The sequence below is a fragment of the Harpia harpyja genome, chromosome 6, assembly GCF_026419915.1.
Source record: "Harpia harpyja isolate bHarHar1 chromosome 6, bHarHar1 primary haplotype, whole genome shotgun sequence".
Classification (NCBI taxonomy): Eukaryota; Metazoa; Chordata; class Aves; order Accipitriformes; family Accipitridae; genus Harpia; species Harpia harpyja.
The window spans coordinates 15,539,268-15,557,635 of NC_068945.1; the positions used below are offsets into that span (position 1 = coordinate 15,539,268).

General features: G+C 42.2%; 3 protein-coding genes across 4 annotated transcripts in view; 1 reads left to right on the forward strand and 2 right to left on the reverse strand.

Annotated features, from left to right (window-relative positions):
• The window catches only part of LOC128143477 (aldo-keto reductase family 1 member B1-like), a 90,685-nt gene that overhangs the window by 71,499 nt on the left and 818 nt on the right, over nt 1-18,368 (forward strand). The window lies entirely within an intron of this gene.
• Nucleotides 642-8,128, reverse strand: LOC128143476 (tubulin alpha-4 chain). Of its 2 annotated transcripts, none has more exons than XM_052790732.1 (5): nt 7,995-8,128; nt 3,829-4,051; nt 2,992-3,140; nt 1,761-2,441; nt 642-949 (listed from the first exon to the last, which is right to left on the reverse strand). In XM_052790732.1, the coding sequence occupies exons 1-5, from the start codon at nt 7,995-7,997 to the stop codon at nt 662-664; spliced, it is 1,344 nt and encodes a 447-aa protein (XP_052646692.1). In that variant the 5' UTR covers nt 7,998-8,128; the 3' UTR covers nt 642-661. The 2 variants fall into 2 exon arrangements, with proteins under 2 accessions (XP_052646692.1, XP_052646691.1); XM_052790731.1 differs by lacking the exon at nt 7,995-8,128 and adding an exon at nt 7,450-7,605.
• On the reverse strand, nt 13,113-18,322 carry LOC128143475 (tubulin alpha-4 chain-like). Its single transcript, XM_052790730.1, has 5 exons — nt 18,103-18,322; nt 16,556-16,769; nt 15,623-15,771; nt 14,535-15,215; nt 13,113-13,786 (listed from the first exon to the last, which is right to left on the reverse strand). The coding sequence occupies exons 1-5, from the start codon at nt 18,283-18,285 to the stop codon at nt 13,493-13,495; spliced, it is 1,521 nt and encodes a 506-aa protein (XP_052646690.1). The 5' UTR covers nt 18,286-18,322; the 3' UTR covers nt 13,113-13,492.

Here is an 18,368-nt window from a genome sequence, read left to right on the forward strand (position 1 = left end):
GATTTGTGCTGAAAACAGTGTTGATAACACAGGGATGTTTTCATTACTGCTGAGCAGTGCTTACACAGAGTCAAGGCCTTTTCTGCTTCTCACCCCACCCCACCAGGGAGTAGGCTGGGAGGGCACAAGGAATTGGGAGGGAACACAGCCGGGACAGCTGACCCCAACTGACCCAAGGGATATTCCAGACCATAGGACGTCATGCTCACCATATAAAGCTGGGGGAAGAAGAAGGAAGGGGGGATGTTCAGAGTGATGGCGTTTGCCTTCCCAAGTCACTGTTAGGAGTGATGGAGCCCTGCTTTGCTGGAGATGGCTGAACACCTGCCTGCCAATGGGAAGTGGGGAATGAATTCCTTGTTTTGCTTTGCTTGTGTGCACAGCTTTTGCTTTACCTATTAAACTGTCTTTATCTCAGCCCATAAGTTTTCTCACTTTTACGCTTCTGATTCTCTCCCCCATCCCACTGTGAAGGAGGTGAGTGAGGGGCTGTGGGGTGTTTAGTTGCCACCTGGGGTTAAACCATGACAAGATGTCTCTATATGACCCCTCCTAATTTTCTGTATATTACATACAAAAAAGTTGATCTAATGGTAGGCACATGCAATACAGTGATACAGAGACAATTCTGTGCTTACTAAGAACAAAGTGTATTTTAAAATTACTCCCCATCATTTTCTTCTTCAAATGAGTCAGTTCCCACTTCTTCATAGTCTTTCTCCAGGGCAGCCAGGTCCTCTCGTGCCTCTGCAAATTCTCCCTCCTCCATGCCTTCACCCACATACCAGTGCACAAAAGCTCTCTTGGCATACATCAGATCAAACTTGTGGTCAAGCCTTGCCCAAGCCTCTGCAATGGCTGTGGTGTTGCTCAGCATGCAGACTGCTCGCTGAACTTGGGCTAGGTCTCCACCAGGAACTACTGTAGGAGGCTGATAGTTGATGCCAACCTGGAAACAGGAATATGAGAGAAGGTTGTAAAAAGGCAAGAACAGAAAGCAGTCAGAGCTGAAAAAATGTGAGTAAAGTTACAGATGCTGGGGTAGAGTGGTGCCACTATAAAAACTACCAGATTGCAAATGCCATAAAAAATAATGTCATAAACAGTATGATACATGGTCACTTTAAGGTCTATATTAGTCTTCTGTTTAATGTACACTGGCAACTTCGTAGATTTCTTAACAGCTACGAAACACTGAACATACACTTTCACCAAGATACTCTATAGCAACTAATACAGAAAGTTGCTTCCCAGTTAAAAGTTTTCACTCTTAAACCAGCTATTTGTATGACAAAAGTTTTTCCACTGCTAATGTCTGTATTATTGCTGAAATTATGTTTCGCAACACTGCTATGTAGCCAGTGGGAAGAGGCTGTATAATACTTCTGTGTGAGAGGGTTAACGGACAGATTCCCTAATATCAGCATTTCCTTTATTGATTGTATCATTTTTGGTATTTCCTTAATTTTAGATGTTGCTTCAGAGGGAACACTCACTGGCTTTTCCAAAATTCAGGTCTGAAATGAATACCTTTTTAAATTTTAACTCACATACCCTTCAGATTTCCACTTACGTAAATATTTAGGACCCTTTGTCAATGGGTTGTCCAAAGGAGAAAGGGCACATTTTATACAAACATATCTGTCGTATGTTCCTTCTTCTCACAAGTGGAAAATATACAAGATCTAAAACACTAAATACAAGTTTTCTGCTAGATTGAACTTGCCCTTTAAAGAGAAGTTCATGGCAGCCATACTCACCTTGAAGCCTGTTGGACACCAGTCAACAAACTGGATAGTTCTCTTGGTCTTGATGGCAGCAATTGCTACATTGACATCTTTGGGAACTACATCACCACGATAGAGCATGCAGCAGGCCATGTACTTCCCATGTCTTGGGTCACACTTCACCATCTGGTTGTTGGGCTCAAAGCAGGAGCTGGTGATTTCAGCCACCGAAAGCTGCTCGTGATATGCTCTGTCAGAGGAGATGATGGGGGCGTAGGTCACCAAGGGGAAATGGATGCGTGGGTAGGGCACCAGGTTTGTCTGGAACTCTGTCAGATCCACGTTGAGGGCACCGTCAAAGCGCAGCGAGGCGGTGATGGAAGAGACAATCTGGCTGATGAGGCGATTGAGGTTAGTGTAGGTGGGGCGTTCAATGTCCAGGTTTCGGCGGCAGATGTCATAGATGGCTTCATTATCCACCATGAAGGCGCAGTCTGAGTGCTCCAGGGTGGTGTGTGTGGTCAGGATAGAATTGTAGGGCTCCACCACAGCGGTGGAGACCTGAGGAGCTGGGTAGATGGCAAACTCCAATTTGGACTTCTTTCCATAATCCACAGAGAGGCGTTCCATCAGTAAGGAGGTAAAGCCAGAGCCAGTACCCCCACCAAAGCTGTGGAAGATCAGGAATCCTTGCAGTCCAGAACAGGCATCAGTCTAGAAAGCAAAAGAGAAAGAATAGGGGCTGAAGAATGAAAAGACTTCATCTACTGCATGAGCTTATTCTGAGCTAAAGGAGAGAGCAATCATCAGAAATATACAGCATATATTTCATGTTGGGTTTTCTCGAGAAAGGGCTGGTGATAATCCTGTCCTTTGCTTTCCTCACTGGCTCAATTTATGGCATAAAAATCAGACTCTTATCTGTGGAGCTTCTCTCTCTGAACATCATACATCTTTTAGTTTTTCTAGCTGAAACCAGCAGTGTAGAACTGTCTAATCCACCCTTCTATATCAGTATTGGTGCTCTAGGGCTGTGCTAATAATGAAGAATTACATATTCAGAACCACTTTTTAAGAATACCTGGAGGTACACAGCTGGAAGTGAACTACTGAGCTTCTCTCTCTTGGACTAGTAATGATGCCTCTGTATGTCTTGTAATCTCTTTTCTGAACCATTGGTATCATTTGTAGTTACAAGCTACCTGTTCTGCACTTCTTTCTTTTGCAGAATTCAAACTGCTGTTTCAAAACTACTGGGACTTACCAGCTTACGGACACGATCAAGCACCATATCAATGCTTTCTTTGCCAATGGTGTAGTGGCCACGGGCATAGTTGTTAGCTGCATCTTCCTTTCCAGTGATCAGCTGTTCTGGATGAAAAAGTTCCCGGAAGGTACCAGCCCGCACTTCATCTGAACAAGAAAGAGAAACTGTAAAAAGCTGCATGTCTGTGCTCCAGTGCCAACAAGTTCTGGTTGTTGTTGGCATTGATGCGAGCTTTCAGACATGGGAGGTCATGACCCCTAAAACCAGATGCTGATGGAGAAGGGAACTGTCTCCTAAGAATTTTTTCATTGTTGCATTCTGCTGATTTATGGTGTGACTTGTATCCAACCACAGAAGTTGTTATCTTCTCATGAACTTTTCAGCTGTACAGCCTGTACCCACAAGAGGACAAGTCACCAGAGAAAAAGTGTGAAGAAAATCAGGTTCCCCCAGGTGCCCCAATTTTTAGAAATCCTTCTATTCCCAGAGGGAAACTGTCAGGCTCCCACTTTGAATCCAAACTGGAGAAAAGCAGAATTCAAATGACAAAAATGCCACAATAAACAAACCCAAAAGTTAAATGTTTGTGCAAAGAGAAGTCATACAAGCCATGTGTACTAGCTATTAAACTGCTGGGGATCCTGCCGTTCCTATGTTTATAACACCTATGACAGAATCTGGCATTCTGTGTCAAAAGAAAATTTCATACTATCTAGTTATAGACCAAGATACAAAGGGTGTGCTGCATTGTACCAGTGGAGACTGGTGGCACACCATGGTGATATTAGGAAGAGTAAGCTCCTCTCCATTTTCCACATTTATTTCTATACTGACCTACTACAGTTGGTTCCAAGTCCACCATTACAGCCCGTGGCACATGTTTCCCAGTGACTGTTTCGTTGAAAAATGTAGTAAAAGAGTCATCATAGTTGAGTTGATCATGCAGATCCTTGAAGGTGCCGTCTGGCTGAATGCCATGCTCCAGGCAGAAGAGTTCCCAGCATGCATTTCCTATCTGAACTCCAGCCTGACCAACATGGATAGAGATGCACTCACGCTAAGGGGAGAGAGCAGAGACAGGGTCAGAAAAAAACAGTGCACATTAGGCCTCCTTATTCCTAGTGGTTACTTTTTCCCGTTGTATTGCTTTTCCAAAAACAATGGTGACTTGTTGCTGTCAGCATTTCATTTGGTTGTTCAACCCCATGACTGCAATGAGACTGTATATTATATACACACCAGATACTGGGACAGTTCTTTAAAAAATTGAGATCTGTGTGCTGTAATATATGGATACATGACAACAGGCAGGGAAAAAACGTTATTTCAGTGACACAAACCCCACCTTTCCTCTTACGGATTGGTCCTGCTGAGGAGCACATCACAGTTTAGTTTATTTTTACTCCTGGCTGGAACCTGACACAGCCATGTGGTATCCTTCAACCTTATGTAACCCAAGACAGGTGATGTCTTTTGATCCTTTTACCCTCTGATAGCAGGCTAGAGTGGAAACTTGGAAGAACTGCTTTAAGTAATATTCACCTCAGGAAATTATTTCAGATTCTCTCAGTTGTAATAAATGTTCCTTCAAGCTCCTGAGCAGCTATTAATTTTACATTGCAGGTCCATTGCTTATCCAGGCAGTGCAATATAGCATGTTTATTTGCATAATTTTGAGCATAGTTTCTGTGTTAGCCAGGAACTTTAACGAAAAGAAAACAACGTATGTAACACCAGGCTAAAATAGACAGGTACCAATTGCTCCAAAATCCTTTACACTTAAGAGTACATGAGTATGAAAGACCTGGTGCTGGATTTCATAAATTCAGAAACAGAGTTATAAAGCAGATGCTTCTGAGTTAGTCCAGATGATTACGACACTAAGTGTAGTGAAAGGCAGTTTTCTAAGGAGAGAGTGGTTTCAGACACGTGTTTTTCAGTTTCAGTTTCTGCTTTGGAGCAATGTAATTAAAGCCTTCTGAGTTCCATCTTTGTGATCTCAATGGCCCTGTCTATACTAGGGAGTAAGAAAGGGTCAGGTCATAGTACTGAACACTGACCTGTGACCGCCTGTGCTGATTGATAATTAGCACACTCTCTGGCACAGTTTTGACTTATGCCAGTTCATACTTTTCCGGACAATGCTTGGGCACCATCCAGAATACAACTCATTGTCAAGAATGGTTTCCAGTGAGCAGCTCGCTGACCACTGCCTAGCTTTGGAGAGGGAAAGAGAATTCAGATGTCTAAATATGAAGTAGGCCTTGCTTCAAGGTGAGAGAATGGTCCTCTCTCTTTTATATTTTGTAATATCGCATTTAGAGATAACAAATCACTTAATATCAGATTTGGCCAGTTAACTTTTTTTTTTTTAAATTCTGTAACTGCTTACCCTGCAAACTCATCCTGTGACTTGAAGCTGAAATGCATCTTCCCCAAAAACTGAATCCTCAAGCAGAATGTGTGACCAGCATCATATCTGGAGCAGTGTTTTCTTCACAATTTGACATATATTTATGTTTTAGAAACATAACTAAAGATATTTTTTCAGAAGCAACTGGAATTTCAGAAGTCGCCACTGCCCCAGTTAGTCATCCTCAGAAGTTCAAATGAATATGGAAAGTCAATTTAAATATTTCATTCAATGAAATATATTATTTCTATTCCGTACTCATTTGTAAGTTGCTGACTCTGCAAATGCATATGCAGCAGTGTGTAACATGCTCTCAAGTGTATTTGCACAACCCTGTTTTTCTCAACTGAGTTGTGCAAAAGTATCTGAGTTATTTGAGTGATGATGAGGCTTCATAGGTTGGTATGTTGCAGGGGAGTTGCAATCTGGAGGATTACTCAGGAGGCATGGAAGGCATATTTGGGCTTAGAGATTCAATTAATGCTGATTTTGCACAGGAAAGGCTCCTGCTTTTCTTTTAAATCCTAATGTGAATCTGAGGCTGGCAGCAAGAAAAAAAAGTTTTTTTCCTTTTAAACATGACAGTGAGGCCAGGTGACTTTTTAAAAGATTATCTTTTACAGCAAAACTACAATTACAAGTCAAGCAATACTTGAAACCTAAAAAGCTGCTTTGCTCTGTTCCTCAGATCAGTAGAGGAATTGGTCTGTTTTTTCACACACGGAACAAGTGAATGTTGCCTTAGAAAGTTAATATTGTAAAGCTTAGTATAGGACTACAGCTGAAGACTGCAGACCCAGTTCCTTTCCTTTCAGACTGAGCTTTCAGCTGTGCTCGTTTGAAGCAGTATCTCAACCCTGTCTTTTGAGCCAGGCCTCTTGCCGTGCTCCTGCCTTCAACTCCCATCTTCTACCCCAGCAGTAATTTGGAAATGTTCTGACAAGGAGCGAAGACAGTAACAAAGAGGTTTCTAATTTTGCATAGTAAACAGCTTTAAAATAGATATCAGACTTTTAGTAGGGAAGAGAGTGGGCCTTCTTCAGAGTCACAGGCAGAGTAAACTGATCTCTATATGATATTTAAATTTGGAGCCTACTCCAAACTCATGTTTCACATCCCATCACTAATGTACCAGGACCTGTCTTAGAAATTGTGGACCTGATTTTTTACCTACCAAGAGACAGTAGAAAGGGCCAGGTCCTTTGTGAGACTAAACCTCGGACAGCTTTGAGTCTATTAAAAAAACAGAATACTACCTGGCTTAAGTATTTACTGTACAAAGGCAGACTTTAGTCTTCCAGCTATTCCCAAAACATACTCACTACCCTAGGTCTGCCTTAAGGCATGGGGAGCCTATGGAAGTGTGTATCTTGCCTGCGAAATGAGCGCTCTCATTTTGGACCTGTAGCTGTACTGGCAGAAAATAACATAGTTCTCTGCACCAAAATAAGACTCAGTGCTAGACAGAAATTGGGGTACAAGGTGAAATGGATTTTCCATATTCTAGGAGGTTTTGAGAGATTTCTACAAATTTATAATGAGCCCCTAAATGTTAAAAATGAAGGGCATTTTTTACTTACTTAAACGCATACACATATAAAAACATTCATGCACTCCAGAAACACACAGGTATACACTGTATAGCTAGGAACAGTACAGCCACTGGGGCTAAATTAATTTAAAACAAGCATGATGGTAAGTAACTTTTTTGTTTTATTTCTAAAAAAAATTATCTAATATGAAAATGAACCTGTGTTGAGAAAATGTCACAACAGAAAGTACTAAAAAGCTAAGACTCCAGATCTAATTTATCTTATAATTCCACTAATTAGAGACTCTCTGAAGAAAACTTTGGTTCACCGTGCCTTACAGCTCCAGTGAGATTCCCTGACACTCCTTTCCCATCCTTGTACATGGTAATCAGTGCGCGAGATCAGGGTTTTGTGGCACAAACCACCGATAACAACAGCAGATCCCCATGCCTTCCCTCACCCATGGTCCTCCCGGTCCCCGTATGACTGGTGTTCCCACATCCCCCTTACCATAGTGTCTCCAGTGGTGTTTCCTTCCCTTTCGGATCAGGGGTGGCAGGTCTTTGCAGGAGCCCGGCTCTGGGCTGCAGGGTGGGAGGCAGCCTGGGCCCAGCACCCGGCACCTGCTGCTGCGCTTCAGTGTCACAGTGCAGCAGGGAATAGGTCACTGCCTCCGCAGTTCTGCCTGCTGCATCACTGCCTCCCGCCCTCCCCGCCACCCCGAGTATGCAAATTCATCCAGACAGGCAGGGGTCAGGTATAGCCCAGATTCCAAATTTAGTCCCACCTGGTTTGGCGTGCTTATTAAATCTGAGTGTGGCCATGTAACACGCCGTAGACTGTACTTCCTCACACCTGAGCATTATACATATATATCACCTAGAAGACATACACCATCTCAGTTCCCTGTTCTGCCAGTATGTACATGTATAGACAAAAATCACTCCTAAATTCCAATCAGAAGACCAAGAAAAGGCATAAGAGAGCAAATGAATGGAAAAGAGAAGGATAGAAGAAAAAACAAAAATGGAGAACCAGAACATAAATATAATTACCATTCTGAGTGTGCTCTACCAGTGCTCTTAAATGCTGGCCTGACTTCTTTCTGTCCTTACTCCAGCTGCCTCTCCATTAATGTTTCAACTTCCTTCTATTGCTTCTCTTTCAGTGTACAGTCATCTGGGCTGTCAGCAGTATGGGACGGCATTCAGTACAGACTCTAAGAGGTCTGTCCAAACACATAAAGAAATTTGATTCTTATTGCAGTGCTTATTGCAAGACATAGCTGGAGGCATCACACAAATGTTCTCACACCAAATTAGGGCAGTTGCCTCCACCACTTTATTGTTTGCTCCTTCTGTACCAGCTCAGCATTGAAAGCAACAGCTTCTCTCAGTGGAGAAATCCTCGTGTTTGCAACTCCTAGGTAACAAGGAGGAAGGCACACTTAATTGCTTGAATCTGAGTATTATGTATCCCCTGACTTTATAAACACACTGTTTATTATGATGTTTAATCAGTAGAAATTTAAATACACAATTCCTAAAATTTAGGTTAGTCTACTTTGACATGATGTTATTAATAGATTGCTCTGTCCTTGTTGGCAACCACCATCTAAGTAAGTATCTTCTCTAACTAATGCCTACATTTTTAACAGTGTGAAGTAGTTCAAACTGCTTTTTATAAACTCACATTTGCTTTGGTACAGTCTTCGTTTTGCTGATCTTTACATAAACCTGCAAATCACTAATCTCTGATTTTGGCTGGGAAAAGCTACACAGATTTCTGGAGCCACAAATGTTTTTTGCAGAGGAAGAATTCCCATGATAATTTCTATCTGCTGCTTTGTTTAAGCCGAGTCCCACATTTCTCCAGAAAACCATCAGATCATTGCTTTGAGACTAAGGAATAGGTTGTTCTAGTGTTCTTCTTCCAATGGAACTGGTAATGTTCCAGCCAAGCTCCAGAGGTCCGGACAATCTGAAATGTTAATGCTCATAGCTCCACCAGATGTGGAGCTCTGTGCAGAGAATCACCTCAGGAAAAAGTGTCACAGCAAATGCTTTGAGCAGTTGACCACCCAAATCCCCTTAGGCACTCTTTGAGTCAACATGTCAGATCTAGCAGCTACAAAACCTAAAGAAGGTCTGTGAATTATTAAATTATTTGCAACTTAGTCCATTGCTGCGTTTTCTCTGCTGTTCCATTGCCTCCCTTCTCTCTTCTGAAATAGGCAGTGAGAGCACCTCTGGGAGTCAGTGTTAATCATTCCTCTCTCCACCCCACTCAAACTCAAGTATCCCAGGACCCACAGACTCAGCAACATTGGGTTGCCACACTGAACAGAGTCTCACCAGTCAAAAACTTCCAGGGAGCAGGGAGTGACAGAGTCTTGAGCGGCGTCCCTGGCCGGTGGGAGTACAATGGCTATGTCCCTTCTCTCTAGAATCAGTTGAGCTTGAAGAGCCTGGGGATGACCCAGGTTACTATTTTTCCCTTTCTCACACATGCTTAGCTGAGAAAAAGGCCTTTGCAAATCTGCTTTAGACCAAAGACAGTGCTTGACCTGCTCTGTCTTGAGATAGCCCGTGAACTCAAGCGCTGGAAATACGTGCTGGTCCGGGGTGAAGGCCAGACACAGATGTAAAAACTCTGAGGGATACTTGGGCATACTGTTTTTCATTAGGTTTCCTTATGTTGCTCTGTCCAGCTGTGTTATAGAGTGCTTGGGCAGACAACCCTCAGCCTAGATTTAGAGGGTAACCTGAAAGCACAGTGTGAGACCGTGCTTTCAGGTACTGGTGACTTTTGTTGACTCCAGAGTCAGCCTCTAGGCTCTACTCTTGTCCTGGTTTCAGCTGGGATAGAGTTAACTGTCTTCCTAGTAGCTGGTACAGTGCTGTGTTTTGAGTTCAGTATGCAAAGAATGTTGATAACACTGATGTTTTCAGTTGTTGCTCAGTAGTGTTTAGACTAAAGTCAAGGATTTTTCAGCTTCTCACGCCCAGCCAGCGAGAAAAGCTGAAGGGGCACAAGAAGTTGGCACAGGACACAGCCAGGGCACCTGACCCAAACTGGCCAACGGGGTATTCCATACCATGGGACGTCCCATTTAGTATAGGAACGGGGAAGGGGGGGCGGGGGAATCGCTGCTCGGGGACTGGCTGGGTGTCGGTCGGCGGGTGGTGAGCAATTGCACTGCGCATCATTTGTACATTCCAATCCTTTCACTATTACTGTTGTCATTTTATTAGTGTTATCATTATCATTGTTAGTTCTTCTTTTCTGTTCTATTAAACCGTTCTTATCTCAACCCACGGGTTTTGCTTCTTTTCCCGATTTTCTCCCCCATCCCACTGGGTGGGGGGGGAGCGAGCAAGCGGCTGCGTGGTGTTTAGTTGCTGGCTGGGGTTAAACCACAACAACTCTGTAGAGACATGAGGCAGATATGGCCTGGACCTGGATTCTTGGAAAGAAAGTCATCTTGCTCGATGCTGGCATTCAACCTCTGTGGACAGATGGTGAGCTTGTAGGGGCACCTCTGTCCTTCATGGAACAGGCTTGAGATGTGCCCTGCATGAGGACAGTTGATAGCCCAGCGACCTGGTCAAGACCTGCCCACTTCAGCTTTTACCTTGCGACGCTGGTAGATGATGATGAGAGCTAAATAGGGCTGATTATAAAAAAGCTCTGCCATGGACTCCTGAGGTGTGCAAATGAGTGAATTTGGCATGAGTGCTAGACTGGTTTTGCTGGTACTGCCGGAAGGCTTGTGAATAGCCCCTGCTCCTCAGGATGATGCGCAGCCTGCATGCAATTGGGATGGTCTGGACATTCTCAGTGGGCTCCTCATGTGCACACGGACTGGGCGCTGCGCCATAGGTGCCCTCCAAAGCAATACAACAGAGCAGAGGAGTTGTGAGTTATTATCTCCAATTGTTTATGATACTATCAAAATCAGCCTCTTAGAGGGATTTTAAAAAGAAACCTTAACGTGGCCATACAAAACCTAAACCCTTTTTCTCTATTTAAAAATAGACACATCTCTGAAAATAGCATTTTTGAATAATCTCAGGCTTAGGAGTACTGTCCACCAGATCTTAGGCCACGAGAACCACTAAGTCCTGTGATCTGTCAGTTCTAATCAAAATACGTCAACAGGCAAATGAAGGACAGTTAACTTCTCTATCTCCTCTACCAGATGTACATCACTGCCTACAGATTGGTTACCTAAGTGACTCACCAGTAGTGGCAGAATCATGGGTTATTTTAGAACACTAATGTGCCATCTTACAAAACAGTGCACTCCTAAGAAATTCTTTGGTGATCATACAAAAACCTCTTTCACTTTTAATTTGGTGTGTGAAAGTCTTTGCATTTCCCACACATTATAATACCTTCTTATGTTAGGTCAATGAAGATATAAATGCTTCTGTGCCCCCTGTAGAACTACATTCTGTCATTCTGTTGCCACCTACTGGGAGAATTGACAGCATCTCATTTCAGGTATTTCTGAAGTCCCAAAGTCTAGTATTTCAGTACCCACATAAAACTGCTGTATTGATAAAATACTGACTTTCAGGCATTATCCCTGAAACAGAGAACCGTGCTATGTATTTTTTAAATTACTTTTAAATAAAGAAAAATCAAGTACATGTTGGGATACAGTTTCAAAAGAGTTATCTCCTTTTTGGTAAGAATTGTCATATACAAAATTTTTCTATATATGTTAAAAATTATAGAATTAGATCTGGACTTGCAGAATTATCTCCCCTAATATAGCAAGTTCAGAACTATAGTTTCTAATATAAAGATCAGCCATTCATTTTGCAGATAAAAAGACCAGCTACATCAGTGATGTTTCTGGATGTGCCTGCTTTTCTTTATGACCTTTTAGCATCCTCATACAAACAGATTTACCAGAAAGGGGACAACGCTCCTCAACAGTTTGAGCAAAACATAATGCATTTCTGTAGCCCTGCTGGAGTTGTATGCCAGGAGTATATGTTTCAGTGAAAACATGGATTTTTTTAAAAAGAAATTTATGAAAGATCGACAGTAACTCCAGCATTAAAATAACAGTGGTATATGTTTGGTCTCCAGGGTGTCTCCCCTTCATCAGTGTTAAGGGAAACCTTCCAAATAACCATGAGCTCATAAGCAAGTTGGACACGCATGGCAAGGTCAGCACAACAGGCTGATTGTCTTGCTGCAGGCATTGGTCAAACACCGGGCTGCTCGACAGGTACCCCCAAATGGACACCATTTTCTTTACCTTCTTTTACCTTTCTCCTGTTTCCCCCTGCTTCTAAATAGACACACACACACACACCACTTTTTCACCACTGGCCCTGTTCTGCTAATTTTACACCTTTATTTGGTAATTTCAGCTTTAGTTAGTACTCCCAGTAAGCCAACACCCCCTTCACTTTCTGTTGATATCTTACATTCAAGGCAGGGGGCCCCAAAACTCCCTTTCACTATATGTAATGCCCAGTACCTTCTGCTGCCATTACCTCATTACTTTAGATGCAGGTTAGGATTGGCCAGCCACTTCTCCTGTTCCATTATCCGCAACATCCAACAGTTTCTCTTGTTATCCATCAGTTTAACTTCAGGCCATGGCTGGCCACCTGTCTGCATGCCTTAACAATATATTCTAAAATCCTAAAACATTGGGAATATACAAAAATATACCTTATGAAGACTTATGCTGTGAAGTTGTAGCTGGTGTTCTTAGACATCCCACCTATACCTATCACACACATTTTTTGTTGTGGTTCTGATTTATTGTGATCTCAGTAAGTCTGATGGAACTGGTAATGCTTCTGTCCCGCATGCCACAAGCTGGTCATTTTAAGGTCCTTAACTGTCACAGATGTTGTTCATTTAGCAGTTACAGCAGAACTGTCAGCATACTTGTGCCTCCAGACCTATCCAATTATGGTTGTTACACAGTCACTGCACAAGCATAGTGTGCTCTAAACTCCTGCTGAAGCTAGGAGTACCTGAATTGTGCCCCTACTCATGGCAGCTGGCAAAATCATACCTTCTAACCACCCCACACTGTGGATTCTGTAGAAGCAAGGGCACAAGGACAAGCTGTATGTTCTTGGCACCAGCAGAGTTCTCACTGCATTTTACAGCTTTACAAACATTATGTTTCGACTGAGCACTGTAGGTTAACTTCTCTTTATGTAGTGTCCATAGCAATTATGTGGGACATTTTGAAGCACGAGTTCCTCAAATAATATTACAGCTACTTGACTGTATCTTTGTATTGAATAAATGACAGTATAGGCAACAGAGATCCTTTGAGGATATATTAGCAAAAAATATGAAGCCTGTTACCCTGTGAGGCAAAGTGACGAATGATCATCTGGTCATACATCCTGCATTTACTGTCTTGTGATCTCATAGTGGAAAACTCAACCTGTTTATAGTCTACTAAGATGGCAATGGACTTGGTATGTGTAAGACAAGCAGAAATGCAGCCACATGAAAAAAATAGACATAGAGACAATCTTATGCACAGAAAAGGGCACAGTGAATTTTAAGATTCCTCTCCCTCATTTTCTTCTTCAAATGAGTCAGTTCCCACTTCTTCATAGTCTTTCTCCAAGGCAGACAGGTCTTCTCGGGCCTCTGCAAATTCTCCTTCTTCCATGCCTTCACTGACATACCAGTGCACAAAAGCTCTCTTGGCATACATCAGATCAAACTTGTGGTCAAGCCTTGCCCAGGCATCTGCAATGGCTGTGGTGTTGCTCAGCATGCAGACTGCTCGCTCAACCTGGGCTAGGTCTCCTCCTGGTGTAACTGTAGGAGGCTGATAGTTGATCCCAACCTGCAAACAACAATAGAAAAGATGGAGGAATAAAGAGTGTTATGAGAAAAGGGACAAAATTAGACAATAAACAAGGTAAGAAAATTGTAAAACCATTGGTGGGGGGAGGAAAAGAGGTAGGGAAAAACCCAAATCACACCAGTGTTAAGTCTAGTGTCATTCAAGCTACTTTTTTGTGCACAAGTCAATTCCTTCCCCTCAGTCAAGAAAAAAAAAAGGAGGGGAGACCAACCAGAACTGGACTCTAAATGAAGAAAAACTCATAAAAATATGTCAGTATGCATGGAAAAATTGGGGACAATGAAAAAAATCTCTCTTTGCAGAGATGTGATAGAAATGTTTCACTTTCCAACAATATATTAGCAATAACTTTTGCACTTTTTTTGTTTGGTTGGTTTGGTTTTTTAAATCTCATGAAGGACATTCTCAAGAGTCTCAGTGTCTTCAGAATATAAGCCTTTAATCTTTCTTCTAAAATGCAATTTCTGTAAGTTTAAAGTTCTACAGGGTTGATATTCTCCTGTTACTGAATATAGAAACACTGCATATGCTTCCATTTATTTAAATATTTAGGAGCCTTTGTCAATAGGTTGTCCAAAGGAGAAAGGGCACATTTTATACAAACATATCTGTCGTATGTTCCTTCCTCTCACAAGTGGAAAATATACAAGATCTAAAACACTAAATACAAGTTTTCTGCTAGATTGAACTTGCCCTTTAAAGAGAAGTTCATGGCAGCCATACTCACCTTGAAGCCTGTTGGACACCAGTCAACAAACTGGAGGGATCTGTTGGTCTTGATGGCAGCAATTGCTACATTGACATCTTTGGGAACTACGTCACCACGATAGAGCATGCAGCAGGCCATGTACTTCCCATGACTTGGGTCACACTTCACCATCTGGCAGTTGGGCTCAAAGCAGGAGCTGGTGATTTCAGCCACCGAAAGCTGCTCGTGATATGCTCTGTCAGAGGAGATGATGGGGGCGTAGGTCACCAAGGGGAAATGGATGCGCGGGTAGGGCACCAGGTTTGTCTGGAACTCTGTCAGATCCACGTTGAGGGCACCGTCAAAGCGCAGCGAGGCGGTGATGGAGGAGACAATCTGGCTGATGAGGCGATTGAGGTTAGTGTAGGTGGGGCGTTCAATGTCCAGGTTTCGGCGGCAGATGTCATAGATGGCTTCATTATCCACCATGAAGGCGCAGTCTGAGTGCTCCAGGGTGGTGTGTGTGGTCAGGATAGAATTGTAGGGCTCCACCACAGCGGTGGAGACCTGAGGAGCTGGGTAGATGGCAAACTCCAATTTGGACTTCTTTCCATAATCCACAGAGAGGCGTTCCATCAGTAAGGAGGTAAAGCCAGAGCCAGTACCCCCACCAAAGCTGTGGAAGATCAGGAATCCTTGCAGCCCAGAACAGGCATCAGCCTGAAAGACAACAGGAAAAGTGAAAGAATAAGTGAACATATCTTTAAATTACACTCTTAAATAAAGACAGAAACACCCACACCCAGTGCACAGCACAAAAGTCAGCAGTTTTCCCAGAAAATTCTCATTGTCTGTTTTCCCCTGTAAATCTCAAGCTAGAGTATCAATAGAGTGATATTGATTTTTTTTTCTTACAGTAATAATGCTATAGCAATATTTGAAGTTTTCCATTGCAGTCTTTCATTCATATGAAGACTAAGGTGGGATATCTGGGACCTGCATTTCTCTGTTCTGAGCCAATGACAACAGTAAAAGCAAAACGAGAGCTGCTATAAAAAAAAAAGTATGTGGTGCTTATTTCCCCTTCCACCCTCCTAAGGTCTTGCTTCCAATGTAATAGTGCATACCAGCTTGCGGATACGATCTATTGCCATGTCAATTTTGTCTTTGCCAACAGAGTAGTGGCCACGTGCGTAATTATTTGCTGCATCTTCCTTTCCAGTGATCAGCTGTTCTGGATGGAATAGCTGCCGGTAGGTGCCAGTCCGCACTTCATCTGAACAAAAGAGAAAAAGCATAAGCTTGGAAGAGAGAATTCACCAAGGCTGATAAAGTTTGCAAAACAAATGGTGCAGTTTACATTGGCAGAAAATGGGATGGAAGTTCTGTATGTTGTAAACAAAGTACAGAGGTGAGGAGTATCATCTGAGTTGTTCTGGGTTTGGAAAAAAAAAAAAGTGGACTCTGCTCCAAGTGTAAGTTGCTGTGTTATACAAATGAATTCATTTGTCAAATAAGGGTTGTGCCATGCTGTGGTAAAATTTCAGCTCTATATACTGATCAGATGAAGATCCATCAGAAACTTCAGGGGAATGACTGGAAAAAGAGGAGATTTGCAAGAGTAAAACAGTGGTTTCCCGTGAAAATCTGTCAGGACACTTCTGTTGTCTGATTCTTCATGCTCCTCTCTTACATCTGAATGTGAGGAAAGCATTTTCTATCAGTTAGCAAAGGAAAAATATCACCACAAAAGAATACTAGAAAGGAATCTCTTTCAGAAAGCTAAATTGTACTCATAACCAGTAGAGGTTTAAACAATAGGAAACTTTTTATTTTATTAATTATTAGTAGAGCACCCATGACAAAGTGCAGTCCTTTTCCTTGAGAATAACAGAGCTTTTAGTAATATATGGTATTAAAAACTTAAAATCTGTATGTTTTGCCTGCATGTTGGGATCATCCCTAATGGTAAGGGCATTCTCCTGCTATTCAGTGATCTGAACTTTGGCACCCAGAAGAGTTAATTCATTTCTATTTTCCAAGATTAGTTCTATACTGACCTATTACAGTTTGTTCCAAGTCCACCATAATAGCCCAGGGCACATATTTTCTAGAGCTTGTCTCTCTGAAGAATGTGGCAAAAGAGTCATCATTGCTGGGTTGGTCGATGAAGGTACCATTTGGCTGAATGCCATGCTCCAGACAGAAGAGTTCCCAACACGCATTGCCAATTTGAACTCCGGCTTGGCCAATGTGAACAGAGATGCACTCACGCTGGAAGGGGAGGACAAGGAATAGTGAGAAGAACCAGTGAATATCCTAAGAGTCTATAAGCTGATCTTACCTGAAACCCCAAATCAACCAATGATTACAAAATTTTCCACAAGACTGGAATTAACAGAAAATATTCTGACACTTATTTACAAATAGGAAGAAAAATTTTTTTCCGTGTGTAGAAAGAAACAATAATCACAACAGCTAGAGATTTGTGGCTATGCCTACACATGGTGTACAGTACACAGGATCTACGTGTAAGTGCACGTAAGCCCATACAGGTAGAAAAGCTGTGTATAGGTACACAAAATAAACAGTAGATCCCAGCTAAGGAATATGAGCCAAGGCCAGTTATCCAGGGCAAGACACAGCTATGCCACCTTATTGATACAGAGATAAAGCAAAGGGAATGAAGTATCTTCTGATCTCTTAATCTTCTGTTGCACCTGTGTGTTGGACAGGTGGAAAACAGGTTTCTAGAAATTAAAGGAACTAGAATTAAAATGCTTTTAGTACCTTAATTAATTTCAACCACTGATTGTTTCAGCCATTTTCTGGGTACTTTTAATTCAATTTAACATGTGAAGAGTTAACTTGATACTCAAGAGGACTGGGTACTCTTTACATGTTAGACTAAATTACTCTCCAGAGAAATCCTTCTCATACATACAGTTCTGTAATCATGGCTGTTCAGTCAATAACCAGTTTCTAAAGTGTCTATTACTGTGTCATGCACATAGCTGAATAACAGAAACCTGAAACACAAAATATAATATATTCTAAAAGAAGCACGTCTCCTTCTGTAGATTGCTAGGCAGACTGCCAAGTACTGTGAATTTAAAGGGTTCTCTCAAAAACACTCTTGTTGGACATGGTATATTTGAATATGAATCTTTTGGCAGATGATTCCCATCCAGTCTTACAGAGTATCTAGGGAAATGTCTGCATTTCTTTGCTCTTAATACTCACAAGCTAGTAGGAAAAGGCCATTAATATAGGGTTAAACATACTGTATTCAAAGTACATCCAGAGTAGCTTCTACACAAAAAGGAGAAATAAGTTCCAACCCTATCCTTCTTTTTCTGCATATGGCTTCCCTTATAATAGATTTATTAACACAAATGTAGCTGTACATATTAGGCTCTAAATTTATTTATGAAGAAGCTAATACAATAGTTTGTACACTGTGAGCAACATTTGTTGCCCCCAAAATGAAGCAAAAAAAGTCACTTCAACCTTCCCACCTTCACTCAGATCTTGACCAGAGTAGGGGGAAACAGAAGGCCAAACTCGTTGCTTGTTATATCATAAAATAATCTGATCCTTTTCCTACCATGGTTTCTCCTGCGTGCTTCCTTTCTTGGCTGGTAGCAGCAGCTTTGGTTACTGATGTCTCTACTGTTGTGTAAGCAGCCTGGTGCAAGGTGGCGGGGCATCCACACCTCGCTGGCAGGGGCACCGCAGCATCACAGTGTAGGCAGGAGAGGTCATAATCTTTCCCAGGCAACCGTCCCATTCCACCCACTCACCTGCTACACCAGCAGCCTGCTTTCTACCCATGTACAGGACCCAGCCCTGAAGTCTGTTCTTAAGCAAGTC

Excerpts from the sequence above, each read along its gene's own strand:
- LOC128143476 (XM_052790732.1), bottom strand. Across the intron at positions 2,442-2,991 it reads TTGATCGTGTCCGTAAGCTG|ACTGATGCCTGTTCTGGACT; the intron begins GTAAGTCCCAGT and ends TTTGCTTTCTAG. Across the intron at positions 950-1,760 it reads GGTGTCCAACAGGCTTCAAG|GTTGGCATCAACTATCAGCC; the intron begins GTGAGTATGGCT and ends TCCTGTTTCCAG.
- LOC128143475 (XM_052790730.1), bottom strand. The coding sequence starts at position 18,285 with ATGGGACGGTTGCCTGGGAAAGATTATGACCTCTCCTGCCTACACTGT. Across the intron at positions 16,770-18,102 it reads AGCACGCAGGAGAAACCATG|CGTGAGTGCATCTCTGTTCA; the intron begins GTAGGAAAAGGA and ends CTCCCCTTCCAG. Across the intron at positions 15,216-15,622 it reads TAGATCGTATCCGCAAGCTG|GCTGATGCCTGTTCTGGGCT; the intron begins GTATGCACTATT and ends GTTGTCTTTCAG.